Consider the following 20058-nt stretch of genomic DNA (forward strand, 5'->3'; position numbering starts at 1 on the left):
TCAAAATCTATGCAATTATATACTTTCAATATGTAAATTTATTGTATGTCAGTTAAACCTCAAAAAGAACTGCTTAAAATAAATGAGCCCAACAAAAGTTGTAAGTAGCTACGGTCATTTCACACCCCTGCCCCCCTCCCAGAAGACTTCAAGGCAAAAGCATTACTTGACATAGAGAAGATCGTATATATTGATATTGTTCAGTACACCAGGAAGATAAAATAATTTAAAACTTGTATGCATCTAATAACATAGTTTCCAAATATATAAAACAAAGTTCGGAAGAACTGTAAGGAGAAATCAGATCCATTGTTGTAATAGGATTTTTAACACACTTCTGTTGTTGGTAGTTCACAAGGTGACAAAGTCAATAAGGATTTATAGGAGATCTGAGCAACACTATTGATTAAATTTACCTAATGCACACATAGGATACTGTATCCAAGGACTGCAGAATATCTACTCTTTTTTAACACACACCTGGTGACAATAGCTGGCATTTACATACCATTTACTGGGCTCCAGGGCTCCAGGCATTATCCTAAGTACTTCATGTTGTTTAATTTACTTAATCTTCATAATATTTCACAGATGAGGAAACTGAGGTACGGGGAGGCCTGATACTTTGTCTTGATCACATAGCCAATAAGTGGCAGAACCAGGGCTCAGACCAGGCACTCTGGCTCCAGGTGTGTTTTTGATCTGTAACTGTGCTGCCTGATGGGGCTTTTGTGGAAGCTAATTGTCTTCCACTCCAAAAACCAAATCCAAACAAACAAAAGAATGAGCGTCATGAAAATCACATTCTCTTTTTAAAGATTTATTTATTTGAGAGAGAGAGAGCTAGTAAGAGAGCACATGGGGGGTGGGTGGGGAACAGAAGGAGAGAGAGAGAAAATCTTCGGCAGACTCAGGCTCGATCCCATGACCCTGAGATCACAACCTCAGCCGAAACCAAGAGTCAGATGCTTAACTGACTGAGCCATCCAGGCGCCCCTAAATCAAATTCTCTTGCAACACAATTGAGTTACAAATCAGTAACCAAAGAAAGCTCAAAAGTCAGAACAAAATAGAAATGAACCACATTTGTTTATTGACTTCAAAAAACAGGCTAATAAGTAAGTTATGGTTCAAACAAGTAAATCATAACATAAGGCAGAAAATTCTTCGAACTTAAGGTCAGTAAAGATACTATTCAGCTGTGAAATGCAGCAGAAGTGGGGCTCACGGAAGAAAGTCAGTAGCCTTAAATGCTCGCTTGTGTCGGAAATGAAGAAGAGCCAAATACTAATGAGCTAATCATCATCCATCTTATGTTAGAGAAAGGACTGAGTGATTGAAACATAATCTGAAGCCACTCTGCATTTGTGTATATTAGACAATATCCACAGCAAAAAGGACAAGTTGGTAGCTGGAAGGCCTTGGTGAGGGTCACAGCAGAGGTGAAGGAAGTATAAGAGATTGGTGGATCAAACACAGACCCCCAAGTTAGATCTTGGAAAACACTGACAAAATTACGACTTCTGGCACCAATGAAGGCAATGGTGAGGAAAGGCATATCTAAACATGGTACTAAGACTCTCCAGTAGAGTCCGGCTACATGTGCAGCAGGGATTTTCAGAAGAATGGGATATTATGAACAAATCTGAAAACTTAGATGACAGATTCTTAGAGAAAGAAAAATTTTCAAAAATTTTGAAGGAGTCTGAGGAGTTAGAACTTGAATCAGGAATCCACATCTTTCCACGAGGAAAACATCAGGCCCGGTCTGTTTCCAGGGGATGCCTAACAAGTGTGCCAAGGGGAGATGTCCCGGTCTTGTATGGACTCTGAGCGTGGCAACAGGGAGAAAGAGGCAGGCACAGCCTTCATGCTTAAACTGGACAGGGGCAGTTCAAGAAAGGACAACAGGAGGCCAGTCTCATTGTGGACGTGGAAATCCTCTAAATGAAACATTAGCGAACGGGACCTACCTGCGATGAAAAAATATAGTACATTGTGGCCAGATTGAGTTTACCCGGGAATGCAAGGTTGGCACAATGTTAAGGAACTGAGTATGCTGATGTCACTCATCACGTGAACAGGTGAAAGGGAAGCGATCTTATCACCTCCATCGATGCAGGGAGAGCATCTGATGAAGTCCCGTAAGCACCCATAGTAAGAACTCTGGTGAGTTAGGGCAAGTACTCTGACCTGCTCTGTGTTATTGTCTACCAGAAAGACTTGGGGCAAAGCCGACTTCGTTATCGGGGCTGAAGCGTGCAGAGCAGCGGTCCCTGCTGGGTGAGGGTGTGTAGGGCAGGGCCATGCCTACACCATCATTAGCTCTGGGCAGCCTGGTGAAGTCCGACTCCAGGCTCCAGCGCCTCCCCCGGCCTCCTCCTTGGCACTGTGCCGTCAGCCCCCCTGCCTGCCAGGGACCTTGGCGTGGCCACACCCCCTGCTCTGCCTTCTTTTATGATTTACTTGTTTGAACCAAAGCTTACTTGTTAGCATACTTTTTTAAAAATCTAGAAACATATGTGGTTCATTTGATTTTGTTTTGTCTTTTGAACCTTCTTTGGTTATTGATTTGTAACTCAGTTGTGTTGTAAGAGAATGGGAAAAGCTGAGTTTTGAAAACCCTGGTTTCAGAAGTTGGGGGGCACGCCTGAATGAAGGCCAGGTGCGGGAGGAGGGGCCACCCCTGAAGAGGGGGCGAGCTGAACCCGTAGTAGGAAGGGAGCATTGGGCTGGGGGGGAGCCCGTGGGGTAGGAGCACATGCGCAGAGCCTCGTCCCCACCCCACTGATGCCAGTTGGCTTCGTTTCCCTGGGGGTGCCCTCGAGGGAGCGAGGACCACCGTTCAGCCCCGGCCAGTGACCCGGCCCCTGTGGGCAGATGTCCTCCCCGGGTCGGGACACAGAATGCGTGCTCATGGTCTGTCTTCTCCTATTGCTGGCTGTCATCTGTGCGGGAGAGGCAGATAGACAAGCTGTCACCCCCTCTCCATCAGAGGCCTGTATTGATGCTAAGGAGACGAGGTGAAGTAAAAGCGAGCAAGTCACGCACGCTCTGGGCTGTCGGAGCGCTCCTGGGGGCTCTGCCTGGTCGGGGGTAAGCTGGCCGCTGGTGGCCGCACGGTTGTGCGGGCGCACTAACGTCCCCTGTGTTCTTTCTTGCAGTCTGAACCCGACGGCTTCTCTCATTTCCACCTGTACGTCTGCGCTGCTTTTCTGGTGAGATGGAGGAAGGAAATTCTAGAAGAGAGGGATTTCCAGGTAAGTAAATGCCTCCTCGAGAGGCCCCGCGTTGATTTTCTCCTGGGAGAGGTTCACGACACTCTTGTTTCTGGGGCGTCTGTGCCACAGCCATGAGACTGACCTCCTGCGGTTGGCAAGCTCGCAAACCCTGGAAAGTGCGCTGGCCGTGCTCCCCTGGGGCCAGAAATGCAGCCCTTTCCCAGCCTCCCAGAGGCGCTCCCTGAGCCCACGTGTGTCCTCGACAGCGTGGCCCCAAGGGATGGCTGCAGGGCTACGATGTGTTAGGGGAGGTGCTGGCCCCTGAGCAGACTGCCTGGGCGGCTGGTCATTTGGCAGCTGTGTGACTCGGGCACGTCGCTTAGCCTCTCTGGGCAATTTCTCTGCGACTTGGTGGAGAGCCACACTGGCACCCGCTCCTCAGCTCTGCACTCGACTAGGGGCTCTGTGGGGGCCGAGTCCCCAGCCCATGTCCTCCGCAAGTGTGCCTCCGTGTGGTGGCCCCAGTACCATAGGGGTGTTGACCCCTTCACAGGGTGCTATCCACTATGACTCCAGATGCTCGAGTCCTTCTGCCTGGTGACCCAGGAAAGTGGGGCCTCTCAGGTACACGGAAGAGCAAACCAATGGTGGAGACCAGGGACCAGACTCTGCCCCAGCTGGCCGGGGACACTCTGGCCACTTCACCTCCTTGAGCCCCTTGGCTTTTAGGACTAGGAGGCCCTGTGTCCAGGTCACAGTGTGGTGGCTCTGGCAGTCTGCTTGGCCTTGTGGCACCCTGGCTCCTCTGAGAGGTTTGGGAGAACAGTGCTGGCTGAGCCAGACCCTGGCCTGTGGGGATCTTGGCTGTTTTTCTGAGGGAGAAGGACCCAGCTTCCCTGGGCCACAGCGGCCAGCTATGGTATAACCCTGGCCGGCACACACCCCTGTGCTTGGGCTGACTCCCCGAGTGCCTCCTAGTGGACTGGGGCTCTCCAGGCTGACCATGTATGGGCTTCTCATTGCCTCCCTCTGGGGGACTCTGCCTGCTGGGGGGAGGTGAGACAGAACTCAGGGCTGATAGGAGTTCATGACTGTGGGGTGCTGTGCACGAGAATGTGCTAAGATGGAGGCTCGTCATTGCCCCAGAAATCACTCTTGAGCCCCGACCCTTGGCAGCCCTGAGCTACTGTGCCCGAGAAATGGCCCTCACCCGCTGACCCTTGAGTTCTGGTTGGGGAGAGACTTGTAACAAATGAGCGACCTTACACAAGGGGCTTTGCCGCTCTGCCCCCCGTTTCTTCCCCTGCTCCCCAAATAAGGACAGTGCCACCAGGACCCCCTTCCCACAGGGTGGCTCACGTCGTGGGGAATGTGCCAGGCAGCTTGTGTTCGTTGGTATGAAGTGCCACGAAGGCGCTGACACAGGGCTGTGATCCCCTGGGCTGGAGGACGGCGGGTGGGAGCAGCCCTGCATGCGAGGGACCTGAGTGAGGTCCGGGGGAGGTGCCTGGCCACGAGGTCAGTGCTGGGCTGGCCTTGGTCCCCTCCTTGCCCCGGGCCTGTTTGGGCCTCCCGTCTTCCACTCCTCACACAAGAGCCCACGTGGCAGGTGACCCCAGGCGGCGGTGTTCCTGGTGGCTTGGAAGATGTGATGCCAAGTCCCACTGTTCCTTAGCCCGCCCTGTTTTACCACGGTTTCTAGGAGCCCTGCGTGTGCCGTTTGGCTGCAGATGTTGCCTGGTGCTAGTGAGAGGGTTCGCCCGGGCAGCGGCCGAAAGCGGGTTGCCGGTCTTCTCAGAGTCCTGCTCATGAGCTTGAGATTCACGGGGCCAGGAGACGAGTGGAGCACGAGCAGAGTGTGGGGAGCAGGGGAGGGGCCGGGACTTCAGTGCCGTGGGGGTTGGAAGGAGCGTGCGGTACAAACATGGCAGTGAGTTGTGGAGGACGGAACTAAATGGGAGAAGTAGGAAAACAGAAATTAAATAAAGAACCTTTGGAGTCCTGGTGAGTGTGGGGTGATTGTGTTGATAATCGTGACATTTTAGGACAATGAGTGGACCCAGGGAGGACAGCCTGAGTGGCTGAGACCAAGACCCCAAGGCTCCAGCAAGAGAACATTCCTGGGAAAAGGCTTTAAAAGCCCTTGTTCTCCCTCTGTGCAGACTTGTAATGTGCCCCATGGCAAGTAAGTGTTGCTTTCAGTCACTTCCATGGCAACAGAATCCTTTCCCGAGGAGAAGGGCTTCCCAGAAGCAGGGAGACTTCCCCTGGTGCCCACCTTCCCTGCTGCGGTGCCGGGGCGGAGGTGATGGGCTCTGTGCCCTGGGTTCAGTTCCCCTGAAGGCAGTGCACCTTGGCTTCGGAGGCTTGCCCAGGCCAGTGATCTTGTTGTATGCAGTTCTGTGAACATCCCTGAGGGCCTACTGGGGCTGCAGTGTCGCTGGGTCCTCTGGAGGGAGGGAGGCACCTTCTGGAGTGGGAGTTCGCTCCTGCCCTGAGCCGTAGTGCCCAGGAGCTTTGTACTTTTCCTTGAGGATCGTCTGTCCCGGCCAGAGCTCGCCCCACCCTTCCTGCAGATGACTCAGATGACTCCTAGCCTTCTTTCGGGAACCAGAGCACGCCCCTTCCACGCGCTGCCTGCTCCCATCTCTGCCAGCCACTGAGGTCTGAGCCTCCGTGCCGACAGCCCGGGTTCTGCCCTTGCTTTGCCTTGTTCTAACAAGCTTTTGTAGGGTCTTTGGGTGGAAGGACCTCCCCTGTGCACAAAGTCTTATGTCCTCTGGGGGTGCACCCGGCAGGCTTCGTCTCTTCCTGGGCCAGGGGGGCAGGGTTGTTTCTGGGCAAGAGAGCTCACGGCAAGAGAGGGTGAGGGACCCGCTGTGCCATGAGCGGCTGAAGTCCCCTCCACCCCCTTCAGGCACACGTGGCTGAGTAAGCCATCGAAAGGCCGGCTCCATCGTGTCCGGTGGCATGGAAACCTGGTGTGGCTCCTGTTGCCAGGGCCCCCACCGCCGGAGCTCCCACCACCGGGCTCCAGCCCTGCTCCAGGCCTGCAGGCTTGTCCCGGGAGGCATCCTGTGCTCCCTCTGGGCCTGCTCCTTCTCTCCGATGGGAGATGTGGTCAGGCTTCAGGTGTTGGCGTTGCTGGCATCTCGGCTGGTTTGTGTACAGCATTACGAAATAGCTGCAAGTGAGCCACTCCAGAAGATCCTGTCGCTTTATCCCCTGGAGTCTAAGCTGCTTCGTTTGTCATCCCAGCGTCCCAGGGGTCCGAGTGCCGCCCCGTGCCACCCCTGCCCCGCTGGTCCTCCTTTGCAGCCTGCCTTCCCTGCCTCCAGGGCCCGGTGTGCCCTCCACCCTGGTGCTTGGCGGAGAGGGTGGCACCCAGCCGGCTCTTCCTATCCTGCCGGCCTCCTGAGACTGGCAGAGGCAGCGTGGACACGGGTGCTCTGTGAGACGGGAATTCTCCCCACAGAGGAATCGGCATCGTTGTTTTGGTTTTGAGGAGAGCGAGTCCTTAAGACATGCAGAAAAGGTGGTGGTGTGCGGAGCCTTTTCTTTCAGGGGAAGGGTAGTAAATAATTGATGGTGAACAGAATGTGGCATTTCCAGTGGAAGCATGGGCCTTCCGTGGGATCCTCGGGAGCATAGAGGCCGGTAAATACTCCAGTATGTGAATCCACAGCCTCATCTCTGCTGGCGGATGGCGAGCCTCGTTAGTGGAAACGGGAGCCTGTGAGCACAGGGCAGGACCAGATGGGGCGGCCATCCTCTGAACCCCATTCATGCACAGAGACATGCTTCGTGTGAGCGGGTGCCTGGCTCTGTGCCCCACGTTGTGGTGAGAGCTCCCGGCTGCTTCGTAGGTGGTGTGAGAAGGCCCTTGGGTGCTGGTCTGCTATGCTTGGCTGGCCTTTGACTCCTGTGGATGGCAGGTGGCCACTCGGTGGGACCAGGCAGAACCAGGTGAAGGCAGCACATGTTGGCAGGGCCTCTGTCTGCTCTGTATGTTCCTGGTGGTCCAGTGCAGCCCTCAGAGCCCTCCTTCTGGCCAGGCCCTGTGCTGTCTGTCCCCAGACTCTGTGTCACCCCAGGTATGGGGGTTGGCTGGGGGTGACCAGGAGAGGGGCTGCCTGCAGCTCAGGGCAGGGCCTGGGACAGGGGGCCGTGGGGCTGGAGCAGGACGTGCAGCTGGGTCCGTGGGGGGAAGGTGCCCAGGAGGAGAGTGAGGGGAGCCGGGTGCAGGGCAGGGAACCCAGGAGAGGGGCCCCTGCGCGGATGGTCTGCTCTGTAGCCGGGAGTAAGTTGGCGAGGCTGGCACTGAGTGTGCAGGGGGCCACGGGTGGCGTGGCAGTCGGGAGACAGCCTGAGAAGGACAGAGCCAGGGAGGTCTCCTGGGCTTTCTTAACACCTAACACGGTGTCCCAAGGGCCAGGGGTGTGGGGAAGAGGACTGGTACGCAGCAGCAGAACGACTTTGGGGCATGGAGCCCTGAGGGAGAGGTGGGGGACGGCAGCCAGGAACTTGGAGCCTTACGACATGCAGGGGCAGGGGCAGGGGCGGCCACGGCAGGTGCACAGATACCAAGGAAACAAGGCCGGAAGGAGGAAATGTTAAACAGAGCAGAGGGAGTGATGTCATGCGGCGGCCCGAGCGTTGGCTCTGCACATAGAAGTCGTGGGGCAGAAACTTCTGGGAGCTCGGACTTAGTGCTCCTTCACCGAGGTCTTAATTTGTGCCCTCTTCTGTCTGTGTGTTAGACTTGCATTTAGAGCTTTATAAACAGACTCAAATGAAGTGAGTGTAGGAGGAGACACAGTGGATCTGATCGGGATGAATGTGAGGTTGTTGGGAACGTAGATGCAGAAACCAGAGCTCGGGGTGGTTTTAGCTGTGCAAACCACCACCCCGTCTTCCACGTTTCTGTGGAACATTTACAAAATGAATCATCCGACCTAGGTCATAAATGTTGTCCGAGTCCGAAAAGCTGGCACAATACGGGCTGTATTCGCTGAGCATAATCCTTCACAGCGAGAAGTTACTAGCAAAGTTAAAGCTGAATAATCAGGTGTGTAGGTATTAGGGAGCTTGCTCAGGAAGGAAGATTTGTAAATATAGACTGGTTCTTGAGAACACGGGGGACGTGGGGCACATGGGTGGCTCAGTCGGTTGAGCATTCGACTTTTGGTTTCGGCTCCGGTCATGATTTCAGGGTCATGGGATCGAGCCCCACGTCGGGCTCTGTGCTCAGTGGAGAGTCTGCTTGAGATTTTCTCTCCCTCTTCCCCTACCCCCACTCGTCCTCATTCACTCTCTCAAGTAATAAAATAAACCTTAAAAAAAAGAACACTTGGAATGTGACCCATGTTGGGCTCGAACAGAGATTCTCAGCCAACATACCTTTATTATGTAAAAACATTAAAAAGATACTAACCCTTTAACTCAAGAAGTTAGATATGGAAAAATGAAGTCAGCGTACGATAAAGGTGGTAATGGAATTAGTACACATAAATGCAGGGGTCAGAGAATGGAGTTCTTGAGTAGAATTACGAGCGTCGCACTTAGAAGGCACGTACAAATGTCAGTACGGCTGGCCGGCCTTCCTGAGGACCCAGATACGCGGGCGGAAACATCCGTCCTGCTGCGTCTTGGGAAGGGAGAGCACAGGGATTTAGGGAGAACATAAAATGCCAGAACTGCCACAAGATGAAGTAAGAAAACAACCGTCGAGTGGACAAGTTCCAACATTTTCAAACGTCCCACCTTTAAATATGCTTCTGAGGTCAGGAACCGTGTTTCCAGTGAGTTCTCTCAAACTTTTCAAAGAACCTGGGACTTACAGGGAGCAATAGGGAGCTTGCCTGTGTGTCTCAGAGCTGCACGCCCGTGCACTTCCTTCACATCGGCCCGTCTCACTCTGATTATTACTGACGTGTGTCTGTTCTCCGTGTGTCTGTCTGTGCATGGAGTTGACCGTGTGAAATGCCAGCGCCTGACCCGGGAAGGCACGAATGTAAACATGGGTTGAATAAAGGAATTCTTTATTTATTAAATGAAAGCACCTGTAAAAGTAAAATTAGAATCTAGTTTCACTTGGTGGTAGAAATACCAATATCCTTGATAAAGTACCAGCAGATTTAACCCATTAATATATTAAATAAAAATATTCCATAAGAAATTCTTTCCCAGGAATTCCGAACTGGTTTGCTATTGTCAAATCTGTTTGTGTCGGGGTCCCACTCGTGCAGGGCTTCCTGGGAAGGGCTCACGAGCCTCAGCACCTGGTCCTACCCATGGGTAAGATCTGTCACCACCACATGGCAGAGACGTGCAGCTGGGTCCGTGGGGGGAAGGTGCCCAGGAGGAGAGTGAGGGGAGCCGGGTGCAGGCTCGTTGTGCTCTCCCCACGGGAGCTACGCAGAGCGGTGCCTCATCTCTGCCCAGGGAAGCCCGGTAGACACCCAGAGCCCAAGGTTTTTCCTGGGGGCAGGTCACTAAGATTGCAGATCCCAGAAGGAAAGCTGGTGTTTACTGTGAACAGCGTATAGGCGGTGTCTGCGGGCTGGCACGGAGCCCCTGCTTTACCACGGAGGGGACCTCTCAGGAGCCACGTTCTAGATGCCAGCCAAGGGTCAGCCCTGCAGCCAGGCCCCTCGAGAACCGCATCTGCCAGCCTGACTCTTCCTGCTCACTGCTGACGGAATGTCCTAGCGATCAGCCAATGGCATGAAGTCACATGATCTCTTAAGAAATATAGTAGCTTTTCCCGCATTTAATAGCGAAAAAACAACTCTACCTTACCAACATAGAAATAAAAGGATCCTTATCTCAACATGTTGAAGACTATCTGTAGTCAGCAGCCAGCAGCATGTAAGGGCTGCTGGGGACAGTCCCCTCTACGTCCACAGCACGTTCAGCCAGGGCTCCCTGCTCCTGGCCCGCACAGCACGTGTGCGTACACACTCGCCAGGGACGTGAAAGATCGGTGTTCNGTATAGTAGCTTTTCCCACATTTAATAGCGAAAAAACAACTCTACCGTTACCAACATAGAAATAAAAGGATCCTTATCTCAACACGTTGAAGACTATCTGTAGTCAGCAGCCAGCAGCATGTAAGGGCTGCTGGGGACAGTCCCCTCTACGTCCGCAGCACGTTCAGCCAGGGCTCCCTGCTCCTGGCCCGCACAGCACGTGTGCGTACACACTCGCCAGGGACGTGAAAGATCGGTATTCTAGNGAAAGATCGGTGTTCTAGATGCGCGGACTTGTGTGGGAATGAGCGGGTGCCGTACTGTGTTTGCTCTGAAGGCCCCTGCTGCTTCCTGCTGGGGAGGCACGGAGCCTGGCAGACAGTGGGCGAGAAGGGTCTCTGGGCGGGTGGGCTTGTGTCGGAAACCCTTTGCCGAAGTGAGGACCCCTGAACCCAAGCACATGAACCCGAACAGACACACGGACCTGGGTGTGTGGCTCCTGACCCTGAGACCTGCTCTCAGTGGGGCAGGAATGAGAGAGAAGTGCCCGGTTCCGGGGTCAGCCTGCCGCTCGTGCTACTGCTGTGAGGGAGACACCTCCACTAAGGTGTTTGTTTACAACGGCCAGAGTCCCAGGTGCCTGACCCGAGAAAACGCCAGCTCTCTCCAGAGGGACACGTTGTAAGCACAGCCTGGCAGTTGTACACGTCGGTCTGTCTAAAACGAGGCAGGTGGAAAGCAGGGAGAAGCTGCAAGCGCGTCCTGATGCAGTGCACACTTGTAGCGTGTGGGGAGCTCCTGCGAATCGCTGACGGAGAGCAGGAGAATTTGCGCTGCCGTCTGGTAGGCGCGCGTGGATCTCCCGATTGTTCGTAAAGAATGGAAAAGTGAAACAGATGCCATCTGCGAAATTAGCAGCTCTCTTTACACTTGTTTAACCCCAATGAAGCTGGCGCGAGCGGGCATGGTCCTTCCTTCCTGTGGGCGAAGAGCTGTTAGTAGTTCAGGTCTGGAGCCTTCCCCGGGCCCAGTAATTCCCCTTGCTCATAATTTTGTGGAAACAAGCCATCTTCACCCTGAATATCCAGTGTTAGGACAGTTCTCTAGGTTATGATACTTGCTGGTTAGAATATTCCACAACCGCCCCAAATCCTGTCTTCCAAGACTAGTTCCTGATGAGGGAAAGTGCTCCGGGCATATGGCCGTGTGAGGGAAAAGCACGATCTGAAATTACACACGTGTATGTATGTCTGTGTGTGCAGATGTGCGTTTCATCTACATACATACATACGTCTGTATGACACACACATGTGCACATGCATGGGCACCTGCGAGATATGCACACATACCCAGCCGCATGTGACACACACAGAGCGCATGTGTGCATGTAGACTGTATACCTGCACGCTACGTGTGTAAGAACGTACCTGTGCGTGTACACGCATGTAACATGCATGCATACATGTACATGCATATATATATATATATATATAAATAAAGGTGACCCTGAGTTTGCTGTGTCCTCTGCACAAGAAAAGACTGAACAGAAACAAATCACAGTGTTAGCATTATTTAGTTTTGGTCAGTGGAATTATGCATATTTTAATTTTCTTATTTGAACTTTTGAAACATTTTCCACATCCTCTCAGGATGTGGTCAACATAGCTTTTTCCCTTAGTTCATTCCCAGGTGAAGGACGGGAGACCGCTCAGCGAGGGGTCCAGCTCAGAGCCAGTGCTCTTGTGACGCTGACCTCCGTGACCCAGGACCTTCCTTGATGCCACAGCAGGTGTCCCTGTATAGCGGGATCCCCTGTGCTCCCATGTGTCCCTCAGCTCATGCACACGTGCAGGCACATACACATGCACACCCATGTGGTCCTCAGAGGTGAGAAAAATGTCCTGCCCTCTGAGGACCCTTGGTGACCATAGGCACCCTTGTGCGGTGGGATGGGAATGGATGCTTCCTGAAAGGAGGACTGAGGGGAGAAGGTGAAAGGTCGAAGGATGGCATGAAGAGGGAGGTGCATGGACTCTGGCCAACCCCCCCTTTCCCCAGCGGTGGCTCAAGTTGTACGTGGGCTCTTGAGACCATCCTTCCCTTTGGCCAAGCTGCGTGATGGGGGCTTCTTGCGTGCTCCGTGCAGCCAGCCTGCGGGTCGCTCTCAAAGTCTGCATTTTATTCATTGGACAGACCTGCTTTATGCCCTGTCATCTGTCCCCTTCCACCGAGGTGGGTTGGATGAAGTCATCTCTCATAACCGTGCGGGATCCGTGTGCAGACTGGGCTGGATTCCAGTATGTGACCTTCAGGCCCCACCACGGGCACAGCCCTGCACTCGGCAGGCCTCCCTACACGTGCCCCTGCAGACCTCAGAGACCTGTGGTCAGGAGACAGCTTTGTGGGACATCTCTGACTCACAGACAGAAATGCAGCAGCACCCGAGGCCCGAGCTTCACAGAGACTGTGTGGGGCTCGGCGTGCAGAAGCGGGCTGAGGCGGCCTCAGCGCTGGCCTGTCCGCCAGCCTCAGACACGGGGGCCTGTGTTCTCCCCTCTGCCACAGTCTCGTGGGAGCCCTCCAAGCAGACGCTCCTCAGCTCAAGCCTTGGTCTGCTTGGACTCCCGGCCTCTGAAGGTCAGCTGCCGCTTTAGAATTGCGCGTGGAAGCAGGTGGAGACAAGCCGCACTCACTCACCTAGGAGGGGCTTTGTCATCTCCAGTGCTCTCGCCCCTGAGGGGGGCCGTGCCTAGATGACCGGGAGGTCCCAGCTCCTCTAGGAGGCCGACCAGTGTCCCCACGGAATCCTGCCAGCCTGGCCTCTGCTTGGCTTTGGGCCACACCGGCTGTGCCCTTTGCCCTGAAGCCAGAGGGGTCAGAGTCCGTGCAGACCTTCCGGCTGGTTTCCTCTCCACGTGGGGCGGCGGCCTCCTGCGCAGCGAGCAGTGCGTGGCGCAGACAAAGGATGCTTGCCGTCTGCTGCTCGGCGCCCTCACGTGGAGACCCCGCGTGTTGTTGGCAGGTCCGTCGCTGTCTGAGTCACAGCTGATGAGTTCGCGGCCCATCGTCCTGCCCACGGGGTCCCAGAAACTGCCCCCCGGGGGCAGGGTGTCCCGTCTTTGTCAAACCAGACTAATCTTGCAGCGCCGAGCGCCCTTCGGTGGGTTAATGGTTCTGTACGGTTTGTGTTTCATCCTGTGTTCATTTGAAGCAGCAAATGTCACGAAATGCCAAAGTAAAGATCAATTGTCTCTTTCTTTATCATTTCAAGACATTTAAAGACAAAATCAGGTCAATTGAAAACTAACCTTTAGGTGGATTACTGTGCCGACACGTGCTCCTGAGGGTTGCCGTGTGTGTTTACGTGTGGGGTTTGTGAGGCCACGTACCATGGACAATGTGGTGTGGGGTGTGCGTGGCTGGAGTGCTGTGGTGCAGTGTGGGGTTCGTGCTGTTGGGTGGGTTTTGCAGAGCTTTGTGTGGTGTGGGGTTTGCGAGGCCCCGCGCAGTGCGGTGTGTGTGGCCGTGTGTTCTGTGGGGTCATGCTCAGGCTGGAGGCGCCCAAGGCTCCCACTCAGCAGCCCAGAAAGGGGGGTTTTGGAGCACCTGGCCTCAGTTTCCTCGTCGGCAGGGGAAATGGGCGCACCCTGCTGTCTGAGCTCACGGTGTTGCTGGAGGGGTGCATGAGGTCATGGACAGAGGAGGGGCTCAGAGCGCTTTGCACACGCACACACATGCACACTCAGAATCTCTTACAAAACCAGGCAGGGGAAAGAATGGATCCTGTTCTTTTGATCTCTGAACAACAGGCCAGTTTCTCGTTGCATGTGGGGAATTTTGCTTAAATGATCATGAAGAAAGCTCTGCTTTGCCTCCCGTGGAATTTGTTTGGATGTCTCTCTACAGGAAGAGCCCTTGTGCTCTCACTGTCGGAGAGGAAGGCCGTGTTTGTGTGACATTCGGCTTTCCTGCACGGCTGCAATGCACCTTCCCCGTCATGAGGGCGGGTGGCACCGCCAGCTTCCTCCACTGGGACAACTCCAGTGGCAGCGGCCTCGTGGCATGTGCCTGGTGGGCGTTCTCTCTGGAACAGGTGGTCTTCCCTGGCCCTTCTGTCCTGGTCTCTGTGGGCTAGACTCAGATCCCTGATTTAAGGGACTCAGGCCTCTCCTTGCCCACCCACCTGCCCATCCCACTGCCCCAGCATCCACTCCATGGCTTCCCAGTGCTCCTTCCAGAGGGAGCCCTCGTGGGGGTGGCAGCCAGCTTTGGTGAGACTCAGTGGTGGGGGAGGGAGGAGGAGCTGGGATCCTGTCCTGTCCCATCCTGTCCACTCCCACCCCACATCCTGTCCTGTCCCATCCGTGTCCTGTCCCTCTTGCTGTCGCTGGGTCCTGCTTGCCCTGACCCAGCCCCTGACACTCCTACCGTGATTATTTCCCGTTTGCCATGATCGGAATTCACCAGGCATTTTTTGAGGGAAACGGGAGTTTGTGCAAGACTGGAGAAAATCGATTTTGTCCCACGATTGTCCTCAGACGTATCTATATTTTTATTAAATCATCTCTGCGGTGGGTTTTGCCTTCCCCACGGAGATAAGCTGCTGGCCACCTGAACCTGCAAGACCCTGGTGACCGCGGGGCAGCGTGCGGGCCACTCCCAGATCCTGACCCTGGCTCCTGGAGAGATTCCTCCGTGTTCAGGGCGCTCCGGTGGCAGTACACGCGACAGGCAAACTGTGTGACTCTCAGCCCGAGTGGAGACGTGCATCCTTCACCTGCCAGCCCGCGGAGCAGAGCTGGGGACGTGTCCACACCTCTCCTCCGGACGTCCCGGTTCAAGGCTCATTCTGTGTTCTTTCTCTTTCCTGAGATTATGCTCTGATGAACCGCGTGGCCTCTTAGGAGGTGGTGCTTGGACTTTGTGTTGTGGGTCCTGTCGTTGAGGGGTCTCTGCACACTTCCTGACAGCCGCGTGTCCTGTGGGTGGTTTAGTAGGAGCCTAACACACCGTGAGGTAAGCGGGTGTTGACTTGTCAGTCACACGACCCTCTCTGCCGGCGGTGGAGGCCCTGAGAGCCGGAGGACGTGGCTTCTTGGTCCAGCAGTTTCCCTCCGTGACGTGGAATCTCCAGAAACTCATAGACGTGAGCTCGGCGGAGAGGTTTCTGGAACGGAGAGGAGGGGGTGGGATGGGACTGTTCCCAGGTGTTCTTGCCCTAGGCACATACCTTTAACGGTGGTTTTTATTGTATTAAAGGTATTCAGGTACATGATTTTACTTTTATTTTTATTTTATTGTAAGCAGACTCCATGCCTGGCACAGAGCCCAACGCAGGGCTCGATCTCACAGCCCCGAGATCAGCACCTGAACTGGGATCGAGAGTCGGACGCTTAACCGACAGAGCCACCCAGGTGCCCCATGTGTGTGATTTTTAGAGACAAAAAGTTGTAAATGGCTTTTTACCAAGAATGCCCCTCTCCCCACCTCCTCCCTGTGCAAGAGGCAGCCACTTTCAGCCTTTTAAGTTGTTTTGTTTTTGTGTTTCCCTCTGCTGATCTAAGTAGCTGTTTCTCGGTTTGTCCACTTCAGTGACTTTCTGCCACAGAAAGACCTGCCCTCTTACCCCCACTGCCTGCCCATCCTGCTTCGGACCCCTCCTCCTGGGGGCCTTGCCTGGATGCTGACACACACGACCGTGGGACCCCTCCCTCCCCCCCCCCGGGGCCCCAGCCAGACTTACCAGGTTGGACTGCTCCTCGCGGCCGTGCAGACGTCACTCACACGGAGTCACCTCGTTCCGCCCTGCACCCATGCTGTTAGCCTTGCCATAGCGGTCGTCCTGGTCACTGTGAACCGTTCCCTGACTCATGCCGGCAGCTTCCCAGAAGGGCTGTCTTCCGGGAGGTAGGTGGCCGGTGTTGTGCACGTGGTGGCCCCTGGGACCGGGGTCCGTGTGCTTCGGGAGGGCCCCTTTCCCTCAGGGCCTGGGGCTCCTGCCGCTGCTTTGTTTCCTGCTTTGGCAGAGCTGGGCCTCCGGGCCTCCCGACTGGGGCCGCGGGGAAGGAGGCTTGAGAGTAGTGTGTCCTGTGTCCACTCGGGCAGAGCGTGGAGCGGTGGTCGGCCTCTGTGGCTGCCCCTTCCTCTCTGTGCGCCCCGTGCTGCTGCCCCCATGCCGGCAGTGGCCGCAGACTCCAGCTCTTCACCCGCCACCTTTCTGCCGGTCCCACCCCCCAGTGGAGCTGCTCTCTGTCCCCCCCCCCCCAGCTTGGGCCTCGGGTGACATGCTTGTCACCGTTCTCCCAGAGCAGCCAGTGGGCCCATTTGCTCTGGAAGGCTCCAGCTTTTCATGTCTGAAAACTTCCATACGTTATGAACGTCTGCCGTATTTCTCTCTGGGCTTCCTGTCAGAAGGTGGGCTTCAATTTGGCCCCTCATTTCTGAACCTTCCGTGTTCACTCTGTTTTGTTTCCATCTGTTCCGTCGCGGCGGAGAATCTGAACACACTGGAACCTTTGAAAGCCCAGGTCCCTGGCCCTCATCCCTAGCAGTCCTGGTCTGGGGGCTCACAGGGGCCTCCAGTGACACGGACGCTCTGCCCCCATGTGGAGCCACCGGGCAGGTGCCTACTTGGCTCCCTCTGGCTCCGATATTCTGACCCCATGTACCTGCATGTGTTGGAGATGTTGCCATAGCCTGGTACATCCCTGCCAGGAGTGTCCCGACGGGCCCAGCAATGCTGCCTCCCGTGCTGGAGGAGGTCAGGGCTTGGCCCTCCCCCTCCACCTGCCCTGCCCATCACAGCGCCTGCTGGAGCCCAGTTGGTGAGGCCTGGGTCCTCCGCACCCCCAACCAGTCAGTCCTCAAGGCTCCACTGCCCTGCTGGGCTGGTGTCACGTCCCGGGGTCACTGCAACAGCCGCGGCTCGCCCTGCTCCAGGAAGCCCTCAGGGTACGGCTCTGCTGTGGGGACCTCCGTGTGCACCCTCCTGGCCTGCGTCTCCTGCTTCATCCCTACCGGAGTGGCCTTCCTTCCTCTGCACCTGGCTGTGCACCTCATCTCCATGACTGGGGCCTCGGGCCTCCTTGGGAGGCCTGCTCGGACTGCTGGCTGTCCTCGTCCCCTATGGCTCTCGTGCTGCACTCTGGGAGAGGTGTTGCTCCCCTCCTTGATGGCCTTGTTGGGGGTCCGGGCTGTCACTGCCCAGCCATGTTGGATGTGTCAGGGATGCAGGAGAATATTCAGCATTTGTGGAAACATCATGGTACTTAAATGACACGTGCTAAGATAGGCAAGTGGTTGTGTTTCAGTTTGAACCAAGCCCTGACCTCCCTGGGATGGACACTGAGTTCCCCTGGAGATCTGGCCTCATTCAGGGCCCAGTTTGTCTGTGAGTGTGTGGCTAGGCGGCCACCACCATCTCAGGAAGCTGTGTGTACTCTTCGGGACTTGAAAAAATTGGGCTCCGGAAAGTGACATTAGTAAATGTTTAGGTGCTGTCTATAGCAAGTAGCGTCCTGTCCACTTCACTAACCGTGCAGCCTCGTGGCCCTCCAGACCGTGGGTTAGAATCCGTCCCCCACGGCAGACCCCAGGTGCGCACAGACCCCAGGTGTGCACAGGACGTCCTGGAAGCCACTGCCGGTTTTCACTGGAGCCACAGGCAGCAAAATAATTTCAAAGCAAAATCGTAAAAATCCTTCCATGTTTTTATTTAAAAACTGTGTTTGATGTGGATGATGGCTGCATTTTGGTCTGCTTGTGGGGGGCGGAGCCTCTGTGGGTCCTAGGGACAAGTCCTTGGGCAGCCGTCCCAGGGCCCCCAGCCTGCGTGTGGGACACCAGGGGCCGGCCACCTGCAGTCCAGGTTTCAGTGTTCACTGGAGGATGCCTCTGAGGTCCCAGGGAGTCCCAGATGCCACGGGTTGGGGGATGCTGGGGCAGTGCCTGGCCCTGCGGACTGCTTCCAGGACCCTCTTCTTCCCCCAGGCTGTGCTGTGCAGGCTGCTTGGGGCCCCGCCTGGGCAGAAAACCCAAGGACAGCAAACCTCCGTGCCCACACTTGCGCCGCCCCAGTGCTCTCTCGCTGACTGGGCAAGCAGCTCGGGCCGGCTGTGCGGGACACACACCCCGTGCCCTGTCGTAAACCCCTGGGTCATCAAGCCGACCTGGGACCTAGGCTGTGTTCCCTCCTCCCGCTTTCACAAAAGGAAGAGTCTCCCATCTCGGGGAAGGTCTCAGCTCAGCCCCAGGTCTCAACCCCCCTCCCTCTGGGCCTGGATTGCGTGCCTGTGCCCAGCCTAGCTGTCCGGCCCGAGTCTCCGTCAGAGTAGCTGTCTGCAGGTGGGGCGGAGGGCAGCCGATATGGTGGGTTGTGCCGGTGTCTCTCTGCTCATTTCTGCCTGTGAATTAGTCTTGCCATTAAGGAAAAAATTACACCCACCATTGAAATCATTAATTGAAAGGCCCTTATTATCTCATTAATGGTGTTTGATATCTGAGGCAGATAAACTTGGAGAAGCTCATCTGTTCAGTCCCTGAAGAAATGTAATTACATCTTGGGCCTTATTGAAATGTCTCGCTCTCAGTGTCACGTGTTGCCGGCTGCAGACCCCCGTCGGACCTGCTGTAGCAGTACCGTTATGTGGCTGGGGCTGGACCTGCCGCGGGCAGTGCGTGTGGCCGGCGGTTTCAGGAAGGCTTGCCGGCTGCAGTGCGGGCTCTGAACGGCCCCTCTGAGTTCCCGCACTCCTTAGAGGCCCTCTTCCCATGGGCACCTCACTTGGGATTAGCCCTGGTGCGGTGGTGGAGACAGGCTGAGAAGAGGGATGGAGCGTGGGAGCACCTGCGACTTCTTTTTTTTTTTTTTTAAGATTTTTATTTATTTATTCGACAGAGATAGAGACAGCCAGCGAAAGAGGGAACACAAGCAGGGGGAGTGGGAGAGGAAGAAGCAGGCTCATAGCGGAGGAGCCTGATGTGGGGCTCGATCCCATAACGCCGGGATCACGCCCTGAGCTGAAGGCAGACGCTCAACCGCTGTGCCACCCAGGCGCCCCGAGCACCTGCGACTTCTTACGTTACCCTGGGGTGGACAGGAAATCAGATGAGAGCCGTGTCCCTGAGACTGCATCCTCTCGCCAGACCTGGGCTTCGCTGGGTTGCTTGCCAAGCTCCTGGACCTTCTTTGTGGAAAGAGCCCCTCCTGCCCCATGGCAGTTCCGTCCACTCCCCCATGTTCTCTCTGCCTGTTTAGCCGTGTCCAGAGTTTCCGATGTGACCGTCACGCACCCCTGAGCCTTCCGGGCTCTCTGCTGGCGAGGGGCACATGCATGAAGGGGCCCGCGGTCTGTTCTTCGCCGAGCCTGTGCTCTGCCAGCACCGTCTAGGCCTGAAGAGACTGGTCAGGAAGACTCGTTTGGGGGGCAGCCCTGGCACCCGGGACTGGGCAGTAGAAAAGGAAGGAGAGGGTGACTTGGAGACTCTAAGATCTTCACTTGCAGTGGAAGTGAAAGGGCGTCAGCTGCTCATTCCAGTCTCCCGCGGTCTCCCACTGCCCACCTGGGCCTCCAGCCCCACTTTGTGGGCTACGGCCCCTGCTCTAATCCCCGAAGCCATGCTCGGGGTCCTTCCTGGGGAGGACCTTTCCAGTTGGCTGGGGACCTCTAGGGTTTAAGCTGTAATGTGGCTCCTTGAACCCAGAGCCTTGGGCCACAGGCACAGAAAGCCCAGGCCACTCAGGAGTCCTGGGCTGGACCTTCCCAGCCACCACCCCGTGTGAGACCCTTCGTAGTCACTTAGCTTCTCCCAGTGTGACTGGCACTGGTGAGTTGCTCAGACAGCTTTAGTGAGCGGGAATCCTGTGG

At 55.6% G+C, this 20058-nt stretch overlaps 1 protein-coding gene across 1 annotated transcript in view; it reads left to right on the forward strand.

Moving 5' to 3' along the window:
• TBC1D22A (TBC1 domain family member 22A) overlaps positions 1–20058 on the forward strand; it is a 312609-nt gene that overhangs the window by 273215 nt on the left and 19336 nt on the right. Inside the window, 1 exon segment of the mRNA XM_034644032.1 lies at positions 3165–3260. Within this exon segment, the coding sequence (XP_034499923.1) occupies positions 3165–3260 (96 nt within the window).

The sequence above is a fragment of the Ailuropoda melanoleuca genome, chromosome 15 (genome assembly GCF_002007445.2).
Source record: "Ailuropoda melanoleuca isolate Jingjing chromosome 15, ASM200744v2, whole genome shotgun sequence".
Classification (NCBI taxonomy): Eukaryota; Metazoa; Chordata; class Mammalia; order Carnivora; family Ursidae; genus Ailuropoda; species Ailuropoda melanoleuca.